Raw genomic sequence first — 20,110 nt, forward strand, 5'->3', positions numbered from 1 at the left:
TCCTTCCTTAAGTTACTTTTGCCAGCAATGGGAAAAGAAACCCATATAATAAGCTTAGCATTAAAGTTCAATCTTTCGATCTATTTTATTATTCAACTACTTAAAAGTTACCTAGCTACTCAGTGAGCAACTACTACAGACACTGAGCCAGGACCTCCAATGACCTCCACCAAATTGGAAGAACAGTAAGGCTACTGAACAGATGATAGCAGAGGCAATACCATAATCAATAAATTAGACAGATGCCCAAGTGACTGAAAAGAAGGGTCAGGATGAAAGGTGTTACAGTAAAGTTCCAAGGGGTAGAGATTCTGATCTATTCTTTCCCTGCCATATCTTTCTCTGGAGACCAAAACTGAGCCAAGCCCAGAAGCAGTTAACTAGTATCTGTCTAACACATGGGTGAGTCAGGACTTTGTGACCAATGTCTGTGTGTCTGAAGAAACACACACTCCTCCTTTCTCAGAGGCTGTGGAAGCAAGGCTTGACCTGCAGAGTGAGGGCTCACTTGCTGAGGCAGATGATACGTGTATTGATGCGTAAGTGTCAGATTTCCTGCAACTAGAATTACAGACAGTTGTGAGCTGCCATGTAGGTGATGGGAATTAAACCCAGGTCCTCTGGAAGAGCAGCCAGTGCTCTTAACCACTGAGCCATCTCTCCAGCCCTGAAACTGTATATTTTTACACTCACAAAGGTGTTCAGGCAATTACGCCTGTCCAAATGGGACTCCTAGAAAGATGCAAAATTTAGCCTAAGGGAGCGAGGCACAGCAGAACAATTTTGTACATTTGGACTTGAAACTCTAGCTCCCTGTGGTGGTTTGGATAAGAACAGCTCCCATAAACTCTTATATTTGGATGCTTAGTCACTAGGGAGTGGCACTATTTGAAGGAATTAGGAGGTGTGGCCTTTTTGGAGAATGTGTGTCACTGAGGTGGGCTTTGAGTTTTCAAAAGCCCACACCAAGCCCAAGGTCCCTCTGCCTGCAGCTCAGGATGTAGCTCTCAACTACCTCTCTCCTACCACACCTGCCATGCCACGCTTCTTGCCATGATAATGGACTAAACCTGGAACTAAGCAAGCCCTCAATGAAATGCTTTCTTTTGTAAGAGTTAACAGGGTTTCTCTTCACGGAAACCAAACAGTGACAAGACACTTGCCTAAATATTATGATAAAACAGTTTGACATTTTGGAAATGATGAAAAAGAAAAATAAACAGATCTTTTAACAATTACTTATTTTGATTTGAAGAGGCTTTCTCATAGTGCATCTGACTTTTTTTTTCCGGAAGTAACTTTGTTCAATGTCCATCCCTAGGATTAGACCCTATTTAATTTACTGAATGGAGACCACCAGTCAGCCATTTTTCCTCTTTAAATAAAAACAGAGGTGACAGAAAGCATACTAAAAACAGAGGTGACAGAAAGCATACTCTCTGGGGACAAGGAACCTGAACCAAACTGCTAACAGGAACTGAGCTGTGGCTGGAGGGCCAGGACCTTCCTAACTCTGGATCCCAGAACTGTGCATCATTAAGAGTGTTGTTCTAGAGAAACAGGGCCCTGCCATCTAAGGGTTCCCTAGTGAACAGGCCAGTTACCCAGGGTCCCTGAACAGCCAGGCAAGAAGAACTGCCCGACACTGCAAAGGGGCTCCTAAGGGAATTTATTAACTCATTTAGATAAAAGCAGACGGCAAAGGATGACTGGACTATGTGGGAATCCTCCAATGCGAGAAAACAACGAAGCCAAAAGAATAGAGGCATTCAGAGCAAAGACAGAGACGCTCTGAATCTCAGCACCTGATGCCTCTGGTGACAGGCAATGTACTGAACCCATGAAACAAACAAAATGGTATTTGAAAATAAGGAAGAAGAATAAAAATTTAAGAGCTATATTGAAGATTTTTAACAGAAAGGGTAGAGAATAAATCCAAAGTCTCCTCCAAAGTGCAGTAAGGACACAGGTAATCAGAGACAAAAGAATAATCTAAAGCCTAACCAATGATGCCATGCACCTAGGGAAGGGGAGGAGTGTCCATGAAAAAATGAAGAAGTAGGGGAGAGATGCCTATGTAACTACAGAGAAGAGGGGAAGACACCCATGCAACTATGGGATGCGGAGGGGGAATTCCTGTGTAACTACAAAGAAGAGGGTCGGGGAGCTGCTCATGTAACTACAGAGAAAACGGATGGGCTAAGTACAAAAGGATGAGTGAAGGTGAATTCCAGAACAGCCAGGAGGCGATAAAATGTCTAAGGAATATAAACACTGAAGATTCCAAGGTTAAGAAACATCTAAAGCTTCCTGCATGGGAGACAAAGACAATAGGTCCTTGTAAAGGACAGAAGTGAGCGCCAATCGGAACCATAACACACGAGTAAAACCTTCAAACCTCAGAGACGGACATTTCCGACCCCCACTCTGATCCTCACCTGTGCTAAGTTACTTCCAGCCCTCAGGAAGCTGCTGGACAAAAGGTTTAGGGTGGGCAGGCTAAGAGGACAGCTGGTTAGTTTTGCCAGCTTGACAATCTAGAGTCACCTGGGAAGAGTGTTGGTGTCAGGCTGACCTGAGGGCATGGCAGTGAGGGACTGTCTCCCTCACACTAACTGAGGTGCCCAGACTCAACCTTGGGGAATGGGTCCTGCACTATAACAAGTGCATTTCCTCTCTGTTCTTGACTGTGAGTGTTACTAGTGTCTTCAAGTTCTGCCTTGACGTACATGGACTCCAGGCTTGTAACTTTGGAACTGAAACTGAATAAGCCCTTTCTCCCCCAAGTTGCTGTCTGTCAGGACATTGTATCATGGCAACAGAAATGAACTCATGACAAGGAGCAAGGTACAGGTAAGCTGGGTGTGAGTAGCCAGCAGGGAGTCCCAGTGGGGAGACCCTCTGAACAATCACATCTAACTGACAGATGTTCTGACAGAGTAATCCACAAAGAATAACAAGGGGCCACAATACCTATAGGTGGGGAGGGCAAGTCACAGAAGCCTCGTTTCCACCAGAAAACAACAAAAATTGCAGAATTATTCTAGAATGATATTTGACTTAGCAGGGGGTACAGTGTACATAGCTGTAAAAATGTAAGCATCAAATAACAACAGTAACTAGAGATATAAAAAGGCCCAACTCCTAATCTACAGAGACAAATCCAGATGTCAAAACATGGAGAAATGGGGGCTGGAGAGATGGCTCAGTGGTTAAGAACATTGCCTGCTCTTCCAAAGGTCCTGAGTTCAATTCCCGGCAACCACATGGTGGCTCACAACCATCTGTAATGAGGTCTGGTGCCCTCTTCTGGCCTGCAGACATACACACAGACAGAATATTGTATACATAATAAATAAATAAATATTTAAAAAAACATGGAGAAATGTCAATGGGTAGACTTGCACTCAGGCTTTTGTGAAGACTCCTTCCGGCAACACCTAACCTTTCCCTCCCCACCCAGCACCACACTATGCACCTCTACCTCTTTTTCCTTGTGGGCAATAATATGGGTATAGAACCCAGAAAGACCCCAGCATCCATCTTGTGGATCAATATCTGACCTTAGACTAACACCATGGTCCTGAGAAACATATTGTCAGTGAAGAGGCACTGTGCTCAAGGCTCGGTGATCAGCTTTGGGTAGGCACCAGCGGATGGAGGAGATACTCAGGGGCCGTAGGGTACCGCAAGGAAGAAGGCCCTGAGGATGCAGTGATGACTCCTGCTTCCTTACCTCCCTTCTCTACTGTGGCCAGAATCTCATATCCTGGTTATTTTGGTTTTTTAAATAGGAACACACACACACACACACACACAAACACACACACACACATTTAAATCATAGAACTGAGTGGATGAGAGGAGTAACAGCAAGGAGCAGCAATGCTCTTGTTGAGAGGCAAGAACAGGAAGGCTGGAATTGCAGGCCTCCACAGTCTCCAGCATATCCTCTCACCCTCACTCCCTGGAGGTTCTGGGAATTTCCTGTCACTTTCCAGGGTACCAAGAGATGCACTTTCAGCAAGGGAAGAAATTATTCCACATAAAGAATAAGATTTATAAGATAATTTGAAAACAGGGGGAAGAAATGTCAATATAAGATTTTATTATATTAAAATACAAAGGTCAAAGAACTGAAGATGCTGTGGGAGCAGCCAGAAAGCTGGGGTAGCACAGGGCATGAGAGGGATGCTGGTCTGCACTGTGAGCTAAACCATACAGCCTACCGTTTCTACACCTATGGGTAACACTAAGTTGATTTAAAAAAAATAGCAGCAGACATTGAGAGTCCATCTCATGGGCTGGTCACTGCTGCAGATGTTCTACAGGTGACCTTCACCTTCATATCCAAGCAGGGAGCCCCTTACTGGCCCACATTTCAAGATGAGGGAAGGAGAAGTGACAGCCAACACCACTTGGGCAGGACTTAGCCTCAGGCAGTGTGAAGCATACAGTCTAGAGTTTACCTTTGAAAGAAGCCAGGAAAGAATAATCTCACAAATTATTATGTGGAAAGTTGTGGGAATTCACCTATGAATAAACCCAGATAGTCAAAACCAATCAGTCTAACAGACATGAGTAAATAGTGAGCATTTATTTTCTCATCTCTAAAACCCTATACTTTTCTATCAACAACACAAAAACACTGCCTAAACAGCAAGAGCAGCAGAAAAGAAAAAGTTGAGAAAAAAAATTGCAGTCACACAAACTGTAGTTAAAAAATGACTAAGTTTCCTTGATATATGAATTTGTTGGAAAACCATTTATCAACAGCCTGTTTCTCTCTAGCAGAGTCCCTCAAGCCGAGAGCCATGTCATTCCCCTTTGACTGATTAATTAGCCAATCAGGGGACATTTTTCATTGTGAGGCATGATGGTTTATTGCAGCTAATGTTTGGTCTCTAATGGCGACATATTAAAGCCAACTCGGCTATTTTAGCCCCGTGGAGTGACCAAAAGGAAAGGATAGGAGATAAATCAAAAGAGTGCCCTTCAGTTTCCCTTCAGTCCTTAACAAAACCCCCAAGGAGCAAATGGCTAGAAGTGAGCCTTTACCAATAAAGGGGGAAAAAAACGAAAGGCACAACTGCCTTCAAGCCAAGGTAGACCTTCCTGTTTCCGAGGAGCGGTAATTTATCCTCTGTGATTAACAGATAGAACGGACACCTAAAAGTCAATAGCTTACTCTTCTTCCTTTAACCAAAGTCTGGGCTCGATAGGAAAAGCGGCTCTGCAATGTTTCTTGCTCACTGCAATGATTTCTACTGTGCTCTGGATCCAGAGCTAGCAAGAACCCCCTTGGCCAATTCCACCCCGACATCCTACTCCTGCCATACCACCCCGAGCCATACCACTGGATCTGAGGGTCTTCTCCATCCTGAGGCCTCTGACAGGCACTAATGCACAAGGAAGCAGAAGTTCAAATGCAAAGGAGAGGGGACTTAGCTGTTTACAGCCAGAAGACATTCTTAGCACACTGAGAGATGGAGAAAGCAGCAGGCTATGTGAATCCACACACAAGCATGGAACACTACCAGCCTTCCTGGCTTCACAGTAAAGCCAAAGACACAACTAGCCATCTATCAGAGTAGACACAAAAGTGCTCTGCCTGCACAGAGAATATTTGCTGCCGTCATCTCAGCATGGGAGATGCAGTTTTATGAATCTTCACCGTTTCCTTCATTCCCTTGATTCAAAGATTACTCAGTCACACTGGCAAGCAAGGACCCCTCTGGCACTGGAGCTTGAGGTTTTTTTCTGTGCCCTCAAAACATGCCTAGTTCTTTGAAGCCTTTCCTGCCATTAGCAAGATCAGGGTCTCCATGTGGGTGTTGGGTTTCTCAGAGCAGCAGTTCACGGGGGATGACTACTGACGGCTCTAGGCAAACGGTCTCACTCACACAGTCTCCAAAGCCTCGCACCATCCCCACAGTCACTCTTTTGGCTGCAAGCAAATCAAAGCCACCCCAGACTGGGAAGGGGAGCTGGCCTCCACTGTCCTATGAGGAGATGACAAGGGTGAACACGTAAGAGCATGTGGGATGGGACGCACTGCTGAGGCTCTCGGTGGCAAACAGAACCTGCTATCAGAACATATAATTCAGCACTCTTACTTCAGAGGTAAGAAAACTGAGCTTATAGATAAACTAGGGATATCCGAGATAACTACCTTATCCTCGACCTCGCTATCTTGAACATTCATTTCAAGATCTTTAACATCCACCCTTCAGAGAAAGAAGGTAGGAGGACAAAGACCAGCTGTCCACTATAAGAAAGAAGGAAAATCAAGTAATGGTTGCTGGCAGCTCAGGAAAACATGAAACACCTTGGATATCAGCACTAAGTCACACAGGTGATTCCACGTGCTTGTCCTCCAGAATCAAAGCTTAGGAGCTGAGGGCTCACAGGCCTTTTGGTCATTCTTACCTGTACAATACTCCTGCTGGAAACAGACCACAGCTATATCCTTAGCGGCTAGCCAGTGGTCAGTCTGGATTGCTTCAATCCCTGAGCAACTGTCCCCACAGACTCCCCATCATCTCCAGACTCCTAATCATCAGCACAAACTCCCTTCTGTGCTCACCTGTGAACCACAACCACTTCTGCTACTTGTTCCAGTGCACAACACACACAAACACAGAAAGCCTTTTCACGACTATGTCTCTGGCCACTCCTCTAAATCACGGCACCCAGGTCTGAAGGCAACAAACTAGTCTGTAGGCAACAAACAAGCAAATGCACAACCCTTCCACAGAAGCACCTGGCCACATTCAGGCAGATGCCATGCTACACGTCTCAGCCGTGGTTAATTTGGGGTCAGGTTATATGGCCTACCCTCTAATAAGACTTTACACATCTCATTAATTTACCTTCAAAAGGTAAGAAAAAGTTTGACCAAATGTTCCAACTTAGACTATCTGAATCTGGATACTGTTATTAGAGGCCAAATGGTTACAAACATTATGAAAATCATTACTGAGGAGATGAATCAATTGTAGAACTCGTGTATTATATTGCATGTTTATGGGCTTAGGCCAGATTTGTTCTAACTGAAAGGTTCTTAGCAGATCAGGAGTGCATGCCTCTCTGGTGCCCATCTCTGCAGTGAGGACATGGTGGGCATGACCAAAGTGGGCACAGGATGCTACAGAAAGGGACAGTCACATCCTTTAAATTACCTACCAAAATCAACTTAGCTCACTACTACAGATTATTAGCATGGAATCCAGAACGAATAGACAAACAAGCCTCCAATCCAAAGACATTCTAAGTAAGAACTATTTTAACATTCTGAAGAATTCTTATTTTTGTAATCATTTTTCACATAAGAGATTTAAGGTACTGCATCCAACCCCAAAAGAAAAAGAATGGTCTAAAATGCCTCATGAATCCAATCAAACAGAACAGGGGTCTGCCTGGAAGCAGTTTTCAGATCTAATGATCAGCAAGACTCAGCAAAGTGCATGTGCAACATGAAATAAGTGAACAGACCTCATAGAAGTTGTGCAAAGAAAGTCATCATTAACTAGGCATTGTAAGTGTACACAAAAAAGGCAGGGTTCTCATTCAGTAGGGTCATATGGTGAAGACACGGATAATTACTTGCCAAGAACCCATGCCAGAGGCCTGTTGTTTAAAGAAACAAAGTGAGACTGTTAGCAACACATTCCCAACCCTCGATACGGGTTCGGAGTATTTTTTCTAGTGATAAGGCTGAATCAGGAAGTAAGCTGGATGGAGGAAGGAAACTGGGAAGGTGGGGGAGGGAAAAAAATGAGAGGGGGAACAAACTAGGGAGTATCAGGAAGTTCAACCAGATAGGAACTAATGGAATTTGTTTTTTAGTGTCTCCACTTCAATCTGCAAACTGTGGGATGGACACACACGGACACACACGGACACACACACACAAACACACACAGAGAAAAATACCCTCCAACACCCCCCACCCCATATTGAGAATATACACATAATTCCTATTGGTAACAAGCTTCTCCTAAAGCCCAAGTAATTTCAATTCAGTATACCGGGCCATTTCTTTGTTTCCATGAAGAAAGCAGGTAGACACAATTTAGGGAGCTCTGTTTCACCTTCACTGTTTTCCAATTAATTCAGCATCAAGCTGGGGAAAGGAAGAACTTGAAAACCAGACCGGTGTAGCCATCCATCCAGTACATCCCAGCATAGTGTATTTTACTACCATTTCTCTTGAGTAACTGGCAGTGTGTGATGTTCCTTCACTCGTTAAGCAAGTTCTTCTGAATAGCCAGACACAGCCAGGAACTGTGCTCCTCCCAACAGCCTTTGCAGCTGGAAGAAATGCTGAGCACCGGCAAAGCCAGCAGAGAAGTTAGAACAGAGGCCTGATAGCAACAGATGCTTTAACTTTCAGGGCAGCGAGGAACAGGGACAGCCTGGACACAATTGTCTTAAAGCCAATTTTTGACAAACTGTACTGATCTTTTAAAACATAAAGCAGCACAAGCAAATGTTCATTCAATAATCCCCTTTCAGGAGTCTGCTACGGACACCAGTAGATGGTACCTGGCATGGAAGGCAGGCTGATGAATACCTCTTAAAGGAAAAGATATTTCTAATATCAGCCCCAAATTTATGCAAGGCATCATTTAAAAATTACTTAACAACTAAAGCCCGATTTTTAAGAGGAAGTACAATAAAATTTCTATCCCCTACTATATGTCATACTGATTGGAGCACCTGCTGGGAACCCAGAACTGGATACAAAACAAGTCTTTTGTCTTTTAAGTTGTTCACTGTCCTGCCTACATGTATTTGACAGATGAAAAAGTCCACATGTACAATATAGTAGATAGATTTCTTCATTTGATACAATGAAATCATTAGGCACAATGTTTGGCAAAACATAAATTCAAGCCAGTGTTGCTATGAGGGTCAAGGGAGGAAAACACAATAATCCAAGTGAGAAGAGGAGCCAAAAGAAGTATTTTCAAACCAATCTGATCAAAGGCCTTTTGCCCTTGGCTGTGTAGACTGTTGTAAGTAACATGGTAAGGTTTCTTAGCAACACTTTTTGAGGAAGGTGCAGCTGTACCACCCAGAACTCAAAGGCAAACCCAACAATATCCAAGACAAAAGGACTCTGCATAGGGAAACTTTGGTTTGCTGTCCTAAGCACAGTTAGACAGACTGTTTTCTGCACGCATGCGGCTGCACACATGGGTGTATCTCCTCGGTGTGGACATGGAATCTACAGACCAGTAAGCTCCACTAGTGGCTGTGTGGCACCTGGAGGTCTGTGACGCCCAGCCACATGGTGACAGTGGAGCTGCTCTCTTGGTGCAGCTGTGTTTGGGCTGCCCTGTGCTCTTAAGCCACATTCCTTATAACACTGCAGTCCTCACCTGGATCAGCTAGAGACTAAAATAAATTCTTTCTCATAGGAACAGTGTGTGTGTGTGGTGTGTGTATGCATGTCTGCCTGTCTGTCTGTCTGTGCACCCATGTGTATAGAGCGAAGGAAGTCTGAGGCTGACTTTGGGTGTCTTCCTCTATTGCTCTCCACCTTATATTCTGAGGCAGAGTCTCTCATTCAGTTCGCTATCTCAGGCAGCCTGACCACCCAGCACAGCCCAGAGATTCCCTGTGGCATGCTCACCTTCCCCATCCCGATGTTACCCACTATCTGTAATGACAGGTGGGCTATCATGCCCACCTGGCTTTTTCTGTGGGCTCTGTGGATCCTAATGCTACTTCATCTATTATGTCATTTCCTCTGATCTAAAAAAAAAAATTAACTCTTTTCTTCCACTGTCAGAACACACCACCAAGGACAGCCACCTTCCATGTAACTCAGCAGCCACAGGGAGTCCTAGAAAACAGCTTCCTCCATGCTCACCCTGCTCAAAGAGCTGGGCAGAGAGGGGCTGGGAAACCTAGGAATTCAGCCCCAATCTGCAAAGGAAATTGCTTTACAAAGTCTCTCATCATAGGTAATTCTCAAGTTTCTAAACACAGTACCGAGTAACAAATATCTACTACCCAAGGAAAAAAGACACCCAGCCGGTCTGGAAAAATGCTAGAGATAAATAAAAGCTGTCTTTCTGTTCTGCGGTCACCACGGACCTTGCCCAGGGACCAATAAAGGAACATAAGCATGGCATGCCAGACTCACTGAGGAGCGATAGTTAACTATATAGCCCAGATTTTGTTAGATAAAACAAATTTTCATTATCTCCAGAAATTCAGCTAAAATCCCGAGTGTTTTCACATCAGAATGGCATACAGGGCTGTCACTTACATTTGGAAATAGTGCAAACGTTTTGTGCAATACACAGGTCAATGGCATGATAGGGGTTATGAATTATAGGTCCATTTGTACTCCCCAGTTTTGAAACAAGCCACAGTGTACAATGGGAGGTGTACCCACTGCTCATCCCACCCCAGGATCTGTGGCTAAGGGTGGGAGTGGGGGCATGTGGTTGTCTGTGATACTGGGAAGAGACAGACTGAGAACATGCAAACAGCACTACAACCCATGGCTGGGTACCTGAGCAGTTTTCTTGTTCTTCCTTTTCCCGAAAATGCAGTCCAGGTCTGTTTCACTCCGAGAGGACAGATCCTTCCCTAGAAACAACACAGAGCTTTCCAGTAAGACCATTCATTTCGAAATGAGAAGCACAAGTAGAAATATGTCACTCCTGGAAGAAAGCAGCTGGTAGCAGAGGGTCGGTCAGTTGCTGACTCCGGCCCCCTCACATTACAACACTGAGCACAACACAGACTACAATTAAAACTTCAGTGACTGTTGTAAGACCAGAACTGCCCAGTCCCCTCCTGACTGCAAACAACCCGGCACATGGACAGCACAGAAAGCTCCACTCAGAAGTGACCCTCCTGCTTGCTATGCCATTAAGATGGGCCTTATGGGTTCTGGGTTCGTTCTCTGCAGAACAATCCCATTTCCTTCAAAGAGAAACGGCGATTTACTGATGGTCACAAAACGCGGAACTGAACCTTCTGACAGGCTCATACCTCAAACCCTTTAAACACTTGCATTTGCTGCTTTTTGTCACAGGAGCTCAATAATAACTAAGAAAAAACTTAAGAGAATAAAGCAAATCAAAGCTCAAATTTTCTTTTAAAATGTTCTTACTTGTAATAGCTCCACCAGCTAAACAGAAAGCTACATGATGATAACAGGAAATAAATGGATCTGGTAAGAGCAGGATCCAAAGAATCTATGATTCCTGTTTTAAAAACGAAACTAACTCAACTACAAACCCACAAACCACTAATTTAAAATTCCCATTGGAATTTTAAACAGAAGCCTATGAGCAGTCAGCCAAATCCATTCCCATCCATCAACTTCAAGGAAAGTGCATCTGATAACTCAGCCCTCGGTGTGAAGCCTGCTAAGCTTGGAAAGAGAGGTCAGGTCACATACAGGAATCCGGGTTTCTAGCTGGAAGCCAAGTTCCAGTCACCAGTTCCTTGCTCTTGGTTTTTTTGCAGCAAACTGACTTGACAAAGTAATGTCATGACCTAGAAGGTTCTGGTTCACTGATTAGCACTGGGGCATTCAAATACGACACTGCTCAGTGACTCCATGAAATTGAAAAAACAAAACACCCTTCAATTTGATGCAAAACCAGGTGCCAGAACCAGTTTCAGAGGCAGTGGTACCGGAATAGATGGTGAAGTTGGCACGACCTGTTCCTGAGGCATGGGAAGGTTCCCAATGTTGCTCTCCTCCCATCAGAACCCCATTCAAAAAGGCCAAGGAGAATCCACCTAAGAACAGAGTGATGCTTATCACAAGCTGTGGCACAGGCAATAAACCAGAGAGGGAGCACAGACAACTTGCAGCTGCAGCAGTGAGAAGTGGACGGCTTCTCGGGAGGCAGACACCTATCCGCAGCTGTCACCAGCGCAATCCATTTCCTACTTGCAAAGCACATTCGCTGTGGACGTGTAGCCCAGAAAAGTGAGTCAGTTTAACTTGATTTAGAAACCAAGAAACCAAGCATGATGGTGCAGACTGTCATCCAAGGACGCAGGAAGCAGAGACAAGAGGGTCAAACATTCTAAGTCAGTGTGCCATACAATGAAAGAAACCCCAATTCCAAAGCAAGTTAGAACCTCCAAACCACTGACCAATTCCCCTTAACCCAGTCCCTAAAACGAGGTGGTATCCTAAAAGAAACATAAATTCATGCCTCTTTTTTATAACAATTTCATTAAATGTAAAAAGGTCAAAGGAGAGAACACAGGGCCACAGTTCATAACTAGTATGTGAAAAAACAAACACACCAAGATTCAAACCAAATCTCAGATTCAAAGGGAAGCTGCCAAGCCAGTAGAAGTGTTCAATAGAGGTGCTGGGGTTTCTAGAGCTCTGGTGTGGGTTCTTGGACCAGAAATTTCTATCCTCTAGCAAAGTTCACTTAATAAATGTAGAAACCAGGACTGTACAGGACTTGCTCTAGATTTAATCTGGAAAACAGAGGAGAAATGAGAGTCAGAGTCCATTAAAGAAGAAACCTGTAACTGGGTTAAATTGGGAAGACAGTGGGAATCCCAAAATTAAGAGTCAACAATGGTCCTAGTTGAATTATTTATATACATTATGAAATTATGGATAAAATACACACAGTAAGAATTAACTTTAAAGGGATAGTAACTTCAGAGCTATGGTAAAATCAGAACGAAAACTGTGGACAAATAGATCTCTGACAAGATGACAAACAGAAACTGAACAAGGCAGAAAACATGCTGTCTGTCTAGCTGTGACTGCTTTAGCTCAGCCATAACTGCATCTCGAGAACCAGGAAGAAAGGCTTCCAGGAGTCAAACAGACATAAGGAAGTCCATGCAGGGCTGGGTGTAGGATTTCACAGAGGAATCACAGGTTTCCCAGATAATCACAGTGGTCACTGAGAGAAGAAGTGTAACTCCCAGAGTTGACAAATGTCAACTCCATCCTCCAGTCTGGCATCTGGGAAGCAAATAGACTATAACACATAGATATAAGATCGATGAACTATAGCTGTAGCCCAACCCTAAAGAAATGCTTCCTTAGTAAATATATTTGCAAATTAAAAAAAAAAAATGAGATCTCCTGGGTAAACTGGGGGTGAGGGGAGGTGGAAGAGGGGAGGGGATGGGGGATGAGAACATGAGGGAACAGGATGGTCGAGTTGGAGGAGGGACAGAGTGGGAGAGCAATGAAAGAGATATCTTGATAGAGGGAGTCATTATGGGATCAGGGAGAAACCTGGTGCTAGGGAAATTACCAGCACTCCCCAAGGATGACCCAGCTAAGACCCCTTGCAATAGTGGAGAAGGTGCTTGAATGGCCTTCCCCTGTAATCAGATAGGTGACCACCCTAACTGTCATCATAGAGCCTTCATCTAGTAACTGATAGAACCAGATTCAGAGATCCTAGCCAAGCCCCAAGCCAAGCTCTGGGAATCCGAGCCTGCATGGGACCAAACTAGGCCCTCTGCATGTGGGAAACAGTCATGTAGCTTGGTCTATTTGAGGTGCCCCTGGCAGTGGGAACAAGATCTATCCCTGGTGCACAAGCTAGCTTTCTGGAACCCATTCCCTATGGTGGGATGCCTCCCTTAGTCTTGATGCTGGAAGGGCTTGGTCCTGCCTCAACTTACTGTGACAGGCTTTGTTGACTCCTCATGGGAAGCTTTACCCTTTGGGAGGGGTGGATGGGAGGTGGGCTAAGGAGGAGGGGGGGCAGGAAGAGGATTGGGAGGGGTAACTGTGGTTGGAATGTAAAATGAATAAAAAAACAAAACAAAACAGGTTTATCTGGGTAGCTTCAGTTATTTCAAATTTTATTTACATAACTCAGTCGGTAAGACTAAATTAAATAAAAAAGCAATACCCCTTACAACCATAGTCTTACTGTGGGAGGAGCTAGATTTTTTAAACAAATATGGTTGATAGTAACTTAAAATTACATAATTAATTATTTCAAACAAAAGCCATCACGTAGAAGCTACACAAAGAAGTAACTATGCATCAGGACTAAAATGATACAGGCAGAATTTAGGCCGTAGCAGATACTACAATACCATTTGCTCTGACCAGGTATTCTGCAGTTTCTTTGGGATAGGGTCTCACTATATAGCCCTGGCTATCCTGGAACTCGCTGTGTAGACCACCAGGCTGGCCTTGGATGCCTCTGCCTCTCCAGTGCTGGGACTAAGGGTGTGCACCACCACAATGGCCAGCCCTTGCTCTGTGAAGATCCTGTGCAGGCTGTACAGAGTGTCACCTTGCTACATTTTAGTTTTCTGGAACACACAGGGACTTACCACGTGACTCATTCTTACTAACAAAGGGAACTAGAAACTTTCGTTGTTAACATTAAGGTCCTCTTTCCACAAGGTTGGAAAAGTGTGAGTTCCATATGGGCGGTCATGTCTCACAAACCACACAACAGAGTCTAGCTGGGCTTCATGGCAGCTTGCAAATACCTCCTCATGTTACAGAAGAGGAAACAGAATTTGAGGGAAGGGAAATAGTTGGGGATGTGTCTGGGAGAGCAGCAGCCAGAAGCCAGCTTCCTCTGACCCAGACAGGCTCCTTTAAGACAGTTTATGGTTATCATTCACACCCAGAGACAAGACCAAGTGAAAAGAAACAGCTTTTAGGAAATGAAAGAACACCACCTTCCACTAGACAGTGCAGATGGTGGGAGCTGCTGTTTCCTGTCCTGCCTGGATTTTCACTCCTTTTCCTCTTTCTTTCTTATTCCCAGCCTTTGGGTCCTCTATTTCCTGACACCTCCTCTCCCTCTAGCTCAATACACCTCCAGCTGTCTTCTCTGCACACCAAGGCCTCCTTTCTTTACGAGCAAGGCTGTTAAATATGCAAAACTTCCTGTGAGAGAGAAATGAAGGCATAATGCATCAAGAGGTGACAGGGTCACCAGCAAGGGAGTGGCTGAACCAGAACTAGAAAACAGGTAGACACAGCCAGTATCCAGCAGAGTTGAGCATCTTAGAGAGGTTTCTCCTAACTTCAGCAAATTCTTCGGATGAAGGCAGATTGCATATGCAGTCAGGGACTAAAGGACAATCAGAAGACTACATTAATTTGGAGGGAAGGGAAAGGCTGTATGCCGTCCAAAAATGAATTCCACTTGTCTGGTCTGCAACAGCCTTCTGCAATGTCTCTAGTCTTCCTATAGCATCTAACGATAAAAGAAAAGCTGTTTAGGGGCTACCATTGCTCACCTCCAAAGGACTACGGGGACAGTAAAACAGTTTTCTGTCTTACAGCAGCTTATGGTATGGTAGCTATAAGCCCTGGTTAGACGCCTCATAGGCCTCCAACAAGTGTATTTGCCTGTCAAGAAGAAAGGGATAGCACAAAGAAGTTTAATTAAAACCGTAAGTGGAGAAGGAAGGAGACTCCAGTTCTCCTCCCACAGAGCTTAGCACTCTGCTCCTGAACCCCAGGCTCTGCGTACCTTTCACGTCTTCCAAGCACAGTTCTACTTGTTGGGGTCCTGGCCCTAAAGGACAGCTACTATCAACAGCGTCCAGTCAGACTCTGTCTCCCACTGCTACTCAGGCAGGTCATGGGAGTTAAGCAATCCCCCAAATGCCAAGACCAAGACGAAAAGATATGCCCTTCCTGGCACAGAGGCAGAAAGACACATTCAATATGCCAAAGAACAATCAAGTAGTGACAGGATGTCACGGAACAGTCACCATCACACCTAACATCCATAAAGTACTGCATGTACTAGATAGTTGTGACTATATGCAGAAAATCTGAGATTTGTTTATAGCCAGGTAAAGGTTTCTCATCTGTACACGACTGCCACCTAATGGCTACGGAGAATACTTGCACTCACAATGAGCTCCATGGGGAAGGTGGAAGGTGGCCTAAGAAGGTGTGATGAGCAAGGCAGGGCTTACTGCCCAACTTCCAACTGCCCCATTTCTCAACACCACCCTGGCCACGGCCATGGGATGCCTATAGAGATACTCCATGAGATGGAGAACTTGCATAGATGATTCCAAGGGTCACCTTAGAGCTATGAGTCACTACAGTGAAGATTCTGATATAATTAATGAGCCAAACTGTCAAGACAGAACTATCCACCACAACTACTAAGAACTGAAAGAATACATAAAAGCTGTAAAATTAAAGAACAGAAAATTTAAATTATCTTTGATTTAGCTACACAGAATTCCCATTTTCTCTAAACAGACAGACTTTCATCACAGCCCATACAGGACCTGCCTAGTCTGAAGCCTCCCCTGGGCTCCTCTTGGTACCACCGCACCCCAATTTGCACTTTAGTAAGATGCCTGGCAAGTCAGCATGGGCACTGAGCCCTTGCCACCCAGGGCTGCCGCAGATCAACCCACCAGGCAGACCAGACTGCCCCATTCAGGACTTCAAACAAGCAGCCCATGCTGCAGCACTGGGCGGGGTCACAATGCCTCAGGAAACCCAGTGCCAACATATACACTTCACCAGGTGAATGCCTGCTCTTACCTTTCGTGAATTTCATATAATGAACCCGGTTTTTGGAGGTTTTGGATTTTTCTTCAAGGCTAAAGGATTTCTTTTCCTTGCTGTCTGAGGAATCTGTAAAAAGAAGAAAAACATTAACCACCATGTAACTCATTCTCTGCACGAAAGGCTGATGAGTTCTTACATAGGATTTTATGGGAGTGCCATCAATTATTACCAGACCGTTACCAAAGGATTGGGATTGGTTTTTAAAGTATAGATCAGATAAGGCTCTCTCCAGTCTATAAAACCCCTAAAGAAATGAAAATATGTCTTCATACCAAAATTTACACATGACTATTCACGGCACTTATTCATAGCAGTACACCACCAAGGTCACCCCAAAGCCTTTCAATATGGCTGAGCTCACACTGACACAGCCTGATACTGGAATATCATCTAATCATCTGCAGTAAAGAGTGGTGGGCTGATTCCAACATGACCACTGAGCCATGCTCTCCCCCAGGAGCTCCTAGGAATTCAACAGACTGTGAAGCAGAGCCGGCTGTGGACTGTGAAGACAGCTGCTTCAGCTTTCAGACAGTGTTCAGCATGGGTTACTAGGAGTGCATACCCTACACCACTGTGTTCAGCATGCCAGTTTCCATCCCAAAATATTTAAAATAATGAGTGGCAAAGTATCAGAAGGGCAATATGCAGTTACTATGAGAAAGTGCCATCAAAATGCTAACGTAGACCTGTCAGGGCATGCCTAAGTGTACACAGTTTCCCGTGTGTACATGCACCCATGTATGTATATGGGTACTTGTTCATATGAATGTCTGCATGTGTAACTGTGCACACGCATGTGGAGGCCAGAGGGCAATGCTAGGTGTCTTTCTGCATCTTGATATACTTCATTTTTTGAGACAGGGTCTATCACTGAACCTAGAACTCAGTGACTGGCAAGGGTGGCTGGCCAGTGAGCACCAGAGGTTCTCTCGTCTCCGCTCTCCCAGTACTGGGGTTACAGTTACACATGGGTTTTTTGGCATGATTGCTGGGGATCTAAACTCAGGTCCCCACTCTTGTGCAACAGGTACTTTATGGACAACCATCTTTCCAGCACCTGCTCTCCTTTCTGTTCGTGTAACATGGGCTGGCGATTTACATGAGGCTAACACTGAACTTCTGATCCTTCTACCCTTCCTCCCAAGTGGTGGGATTATAAACACCTACTACACCCAAATGTGTAAAACAAGGTAACTTTTAAAAGTGGAATTTAAAAGAACATTTTGATTTATATGTTCTACAACAGGACAACACAGTCTGCTTAGCTCAAAGACAAACAGTTTGAAGTTACCAAGGAATCTTAACAGAAAAGAATACTAGGTTCCTAGTTGTCATCACAACTGGTTGCAAGCAATGTGTAGCTGTCGTAAAAATTCATGTGGATGAAGACATCACATTCAAAAAAGATGGCACAGTAGGAAAATAACCTGCTAGCTCTCCAGGTCTATCCTGGGAAGAGGCTTCCCCAAAAGGAATCTTCTGAAAGAGCCTTCCAGTTCTGAATGGCAGGGAGCCACAGACAAGAAGCTGCTCTATGAACGGTCAGGGCTGCAGGGCTACTGGCCCCCTCTAGTGGTCAGAACTGGAGTTATCTGGGTGAGCAGCTGCAGTTTTGACATCACTTAAAATACTCACAGCTGTGGGCACCAAGGAAAAGGAAGCCGAGGGAGATTAACCCTGGAGGAGGATGAAGAAGGCAAATGTCATTTGTGAAGTCAGTCACAGCCTTCCTGAAAAACATCTCAGTCCTCTGGGACCTTCGGAATGGCCACTGCCTTACACACTTAAGCAGTCCAGGGGATAGGGTGTTGTTGCGGTGACGCTGCTCAGCTTTGGCCATCAGTGAGGGACAAAAGAGGCCTGTCCTGAGTGAGACAGGGTCACAGTCCTACTAAAACAGTACCTGTCACCTAGGAAATGGTGATCATGACACCATCAGACTGCAGGAAACAGAACCTCTATCCATGCAGCCCATCCAAGCTCTCTGTGAGGTCTTGGAGCAGATCAGTTCTGGAATTCTGTGTCCTGAAAATCACAGCACTAAGAGTAACAACGCCAAACCTAATGCAAAATAGTTTTCTCTGGTTAAGAACAAGGGTGTGGGCATCTCTGAGAAAAGGATCCCAGGTTCAAAGGTCCATGAGGGTACTGGTGGTAAAGGCACCTCACACTTGAGTGATGCCCTAGGCATGACCCTTAGATGTCACCAGATACTCACTAAGGTGAACTCCCTGGTGACCAACCTGCCACATTTTAGCTAACTTTCATTTTAGTCTTTACGTAGCATTAATTATATATGCTGTATTTTAAGTCTGCCAGAAAGACAAGTAATGTTCACAATTCTTTTATCATAATATGTGCATAGCATACAAATACAATTAAAAACCTATACAGTTAACCGGGTGTGGTGCACACTTTTAATCCCAGCACTCAGGAGGCAGAGGCAGGCGGATCTCTGTGAGTTCAAAGCCAGCCTGGTATACAAGAGCTAGTTCTAGGACAGCTAGGGCTGTTATATAGAGAAATCCCATCTCAAAAAAACAAAAACAAAACAAAAAACAAACAAACAAAAAACCCTATACAGGTGAAGAACTATGAAGTGAACCCCTTCACCACTACTCCTAGGGTTAGACTACCAGCACTACCAGTATCTAGAAGCATTCATGTGCCCTTCCTTGGCTGTTCGGACCCTGCTGTTTCCTCCCAGAGCACCAGGCATTCTTTGCTGTGGGGCACAGCTGTCCACGCTGCAGGACGTGAAGTCACAGTTCGGCATCACCAGACACCAGTAACATGCCCAGAGCTGGGACGAGGACAGCTCGCTCAGTGACAGGGCTGTGAGGATATAAACAGAACTGAGTCCTGGTAACGCTTCCATCACCCAGCTCTCGGATCTGAAAGTCTACAGCGAAAGTGATTCCGATGGGGGAGCAGCAGCGCTAGTGTCCTTACCTGCTATTTCCTGACTGTGGCAAGTGTTGAGTGCTGCCAAAAGCTGGTTGAAGTCATCCTGGTGAGCAATCCAGTTGTCCTGGAAGCACCAGAAAGTATGAGCGGCAAGCCTAACGCTTACTATACTGCTGACACAGAGATATAACAGAAATCTGGCCGTTAATAGAAAATTGTACCTGTTTCTTAAAATATTATTTTGCAGTGAAGTCTACAGTAAAGCCTTTGTGTTTGGTTTTGAGGAAAATGTTTCAGCAAAGTCGTTGCTATGTTTGGGTTAGTCAGCAGAGGCTGAGAAATTGTTTTGAGACTGTTGAAATTTTGAAGAATTGTTGTCTCTCTGGAGAACTGACACTTGGTGCTACATATATGATAGTTTACACCTGCACCAGCCTTGGTCCGAAGACACTCCTGGCAAACATAGAGTTCTTACTTTTGATTATGACTAACATAATAATGAGGGTTGTCTGCCCTCAGGAGCAGCAAGAGCAAGATGACTTTGGTAGATGGAACTTTTCCAGCTCCAATTAAGCTTGTGTGTATATATATATATATATATATATATATATATTTTATTCAATATATATATATATTATTCACTTATTTTATTCA

The 20,110-nt window shown here is 44.5% G+C and overlaps 1 protein-coding gene across 1 annotated transcript in view; it reads right to left on the bottom strand.

Moving 5' to 3' along the window:
• Pinx1 (PIN2 (TERF1) interacting telomerase inhibitor 1) overlaps positions 1 to 20,110 on the bottom strand; it is a 61,808-nt gene that overhangs the window by 34,686 nt on the left and 7,012 nt on the right. Inside the window, exons 4-6 of the mRNA XM_038310707.1 lie at positions 19,502 to 19,580; positions 16,520 to 16,612; positions 10,532 to 10,608 (exon numbers count right to left, since the gene is read on the bottom strand). Coding sequence (XP_038166635.1) covers positions 10,532 to 10,608; positions 16,520 to 16,612; positions 19,502 to 19,580 — 249 coding nt within the window. The remainder of the gene's footprint in view (positions 1 to 10,531; positions 10,609 to 16,519; positions 16,613 to 19,501; positions 19,581 to 20,110) is intronic.

Source organism: Arvicola amphibius, chromosome 13 (assembly GCF_903992535.2).
Source record: "Arvicola amphibius chromosome 13, mArvAmp1.2, whole genome shotgun sequence".
In the NCBI taxonomy this organism is placed as follows: Eukaryota; Metazoa; Chordata; class Mammalia; order Rodentia; family Cricetidae; genus Arvicola; species Arvicola amphibius.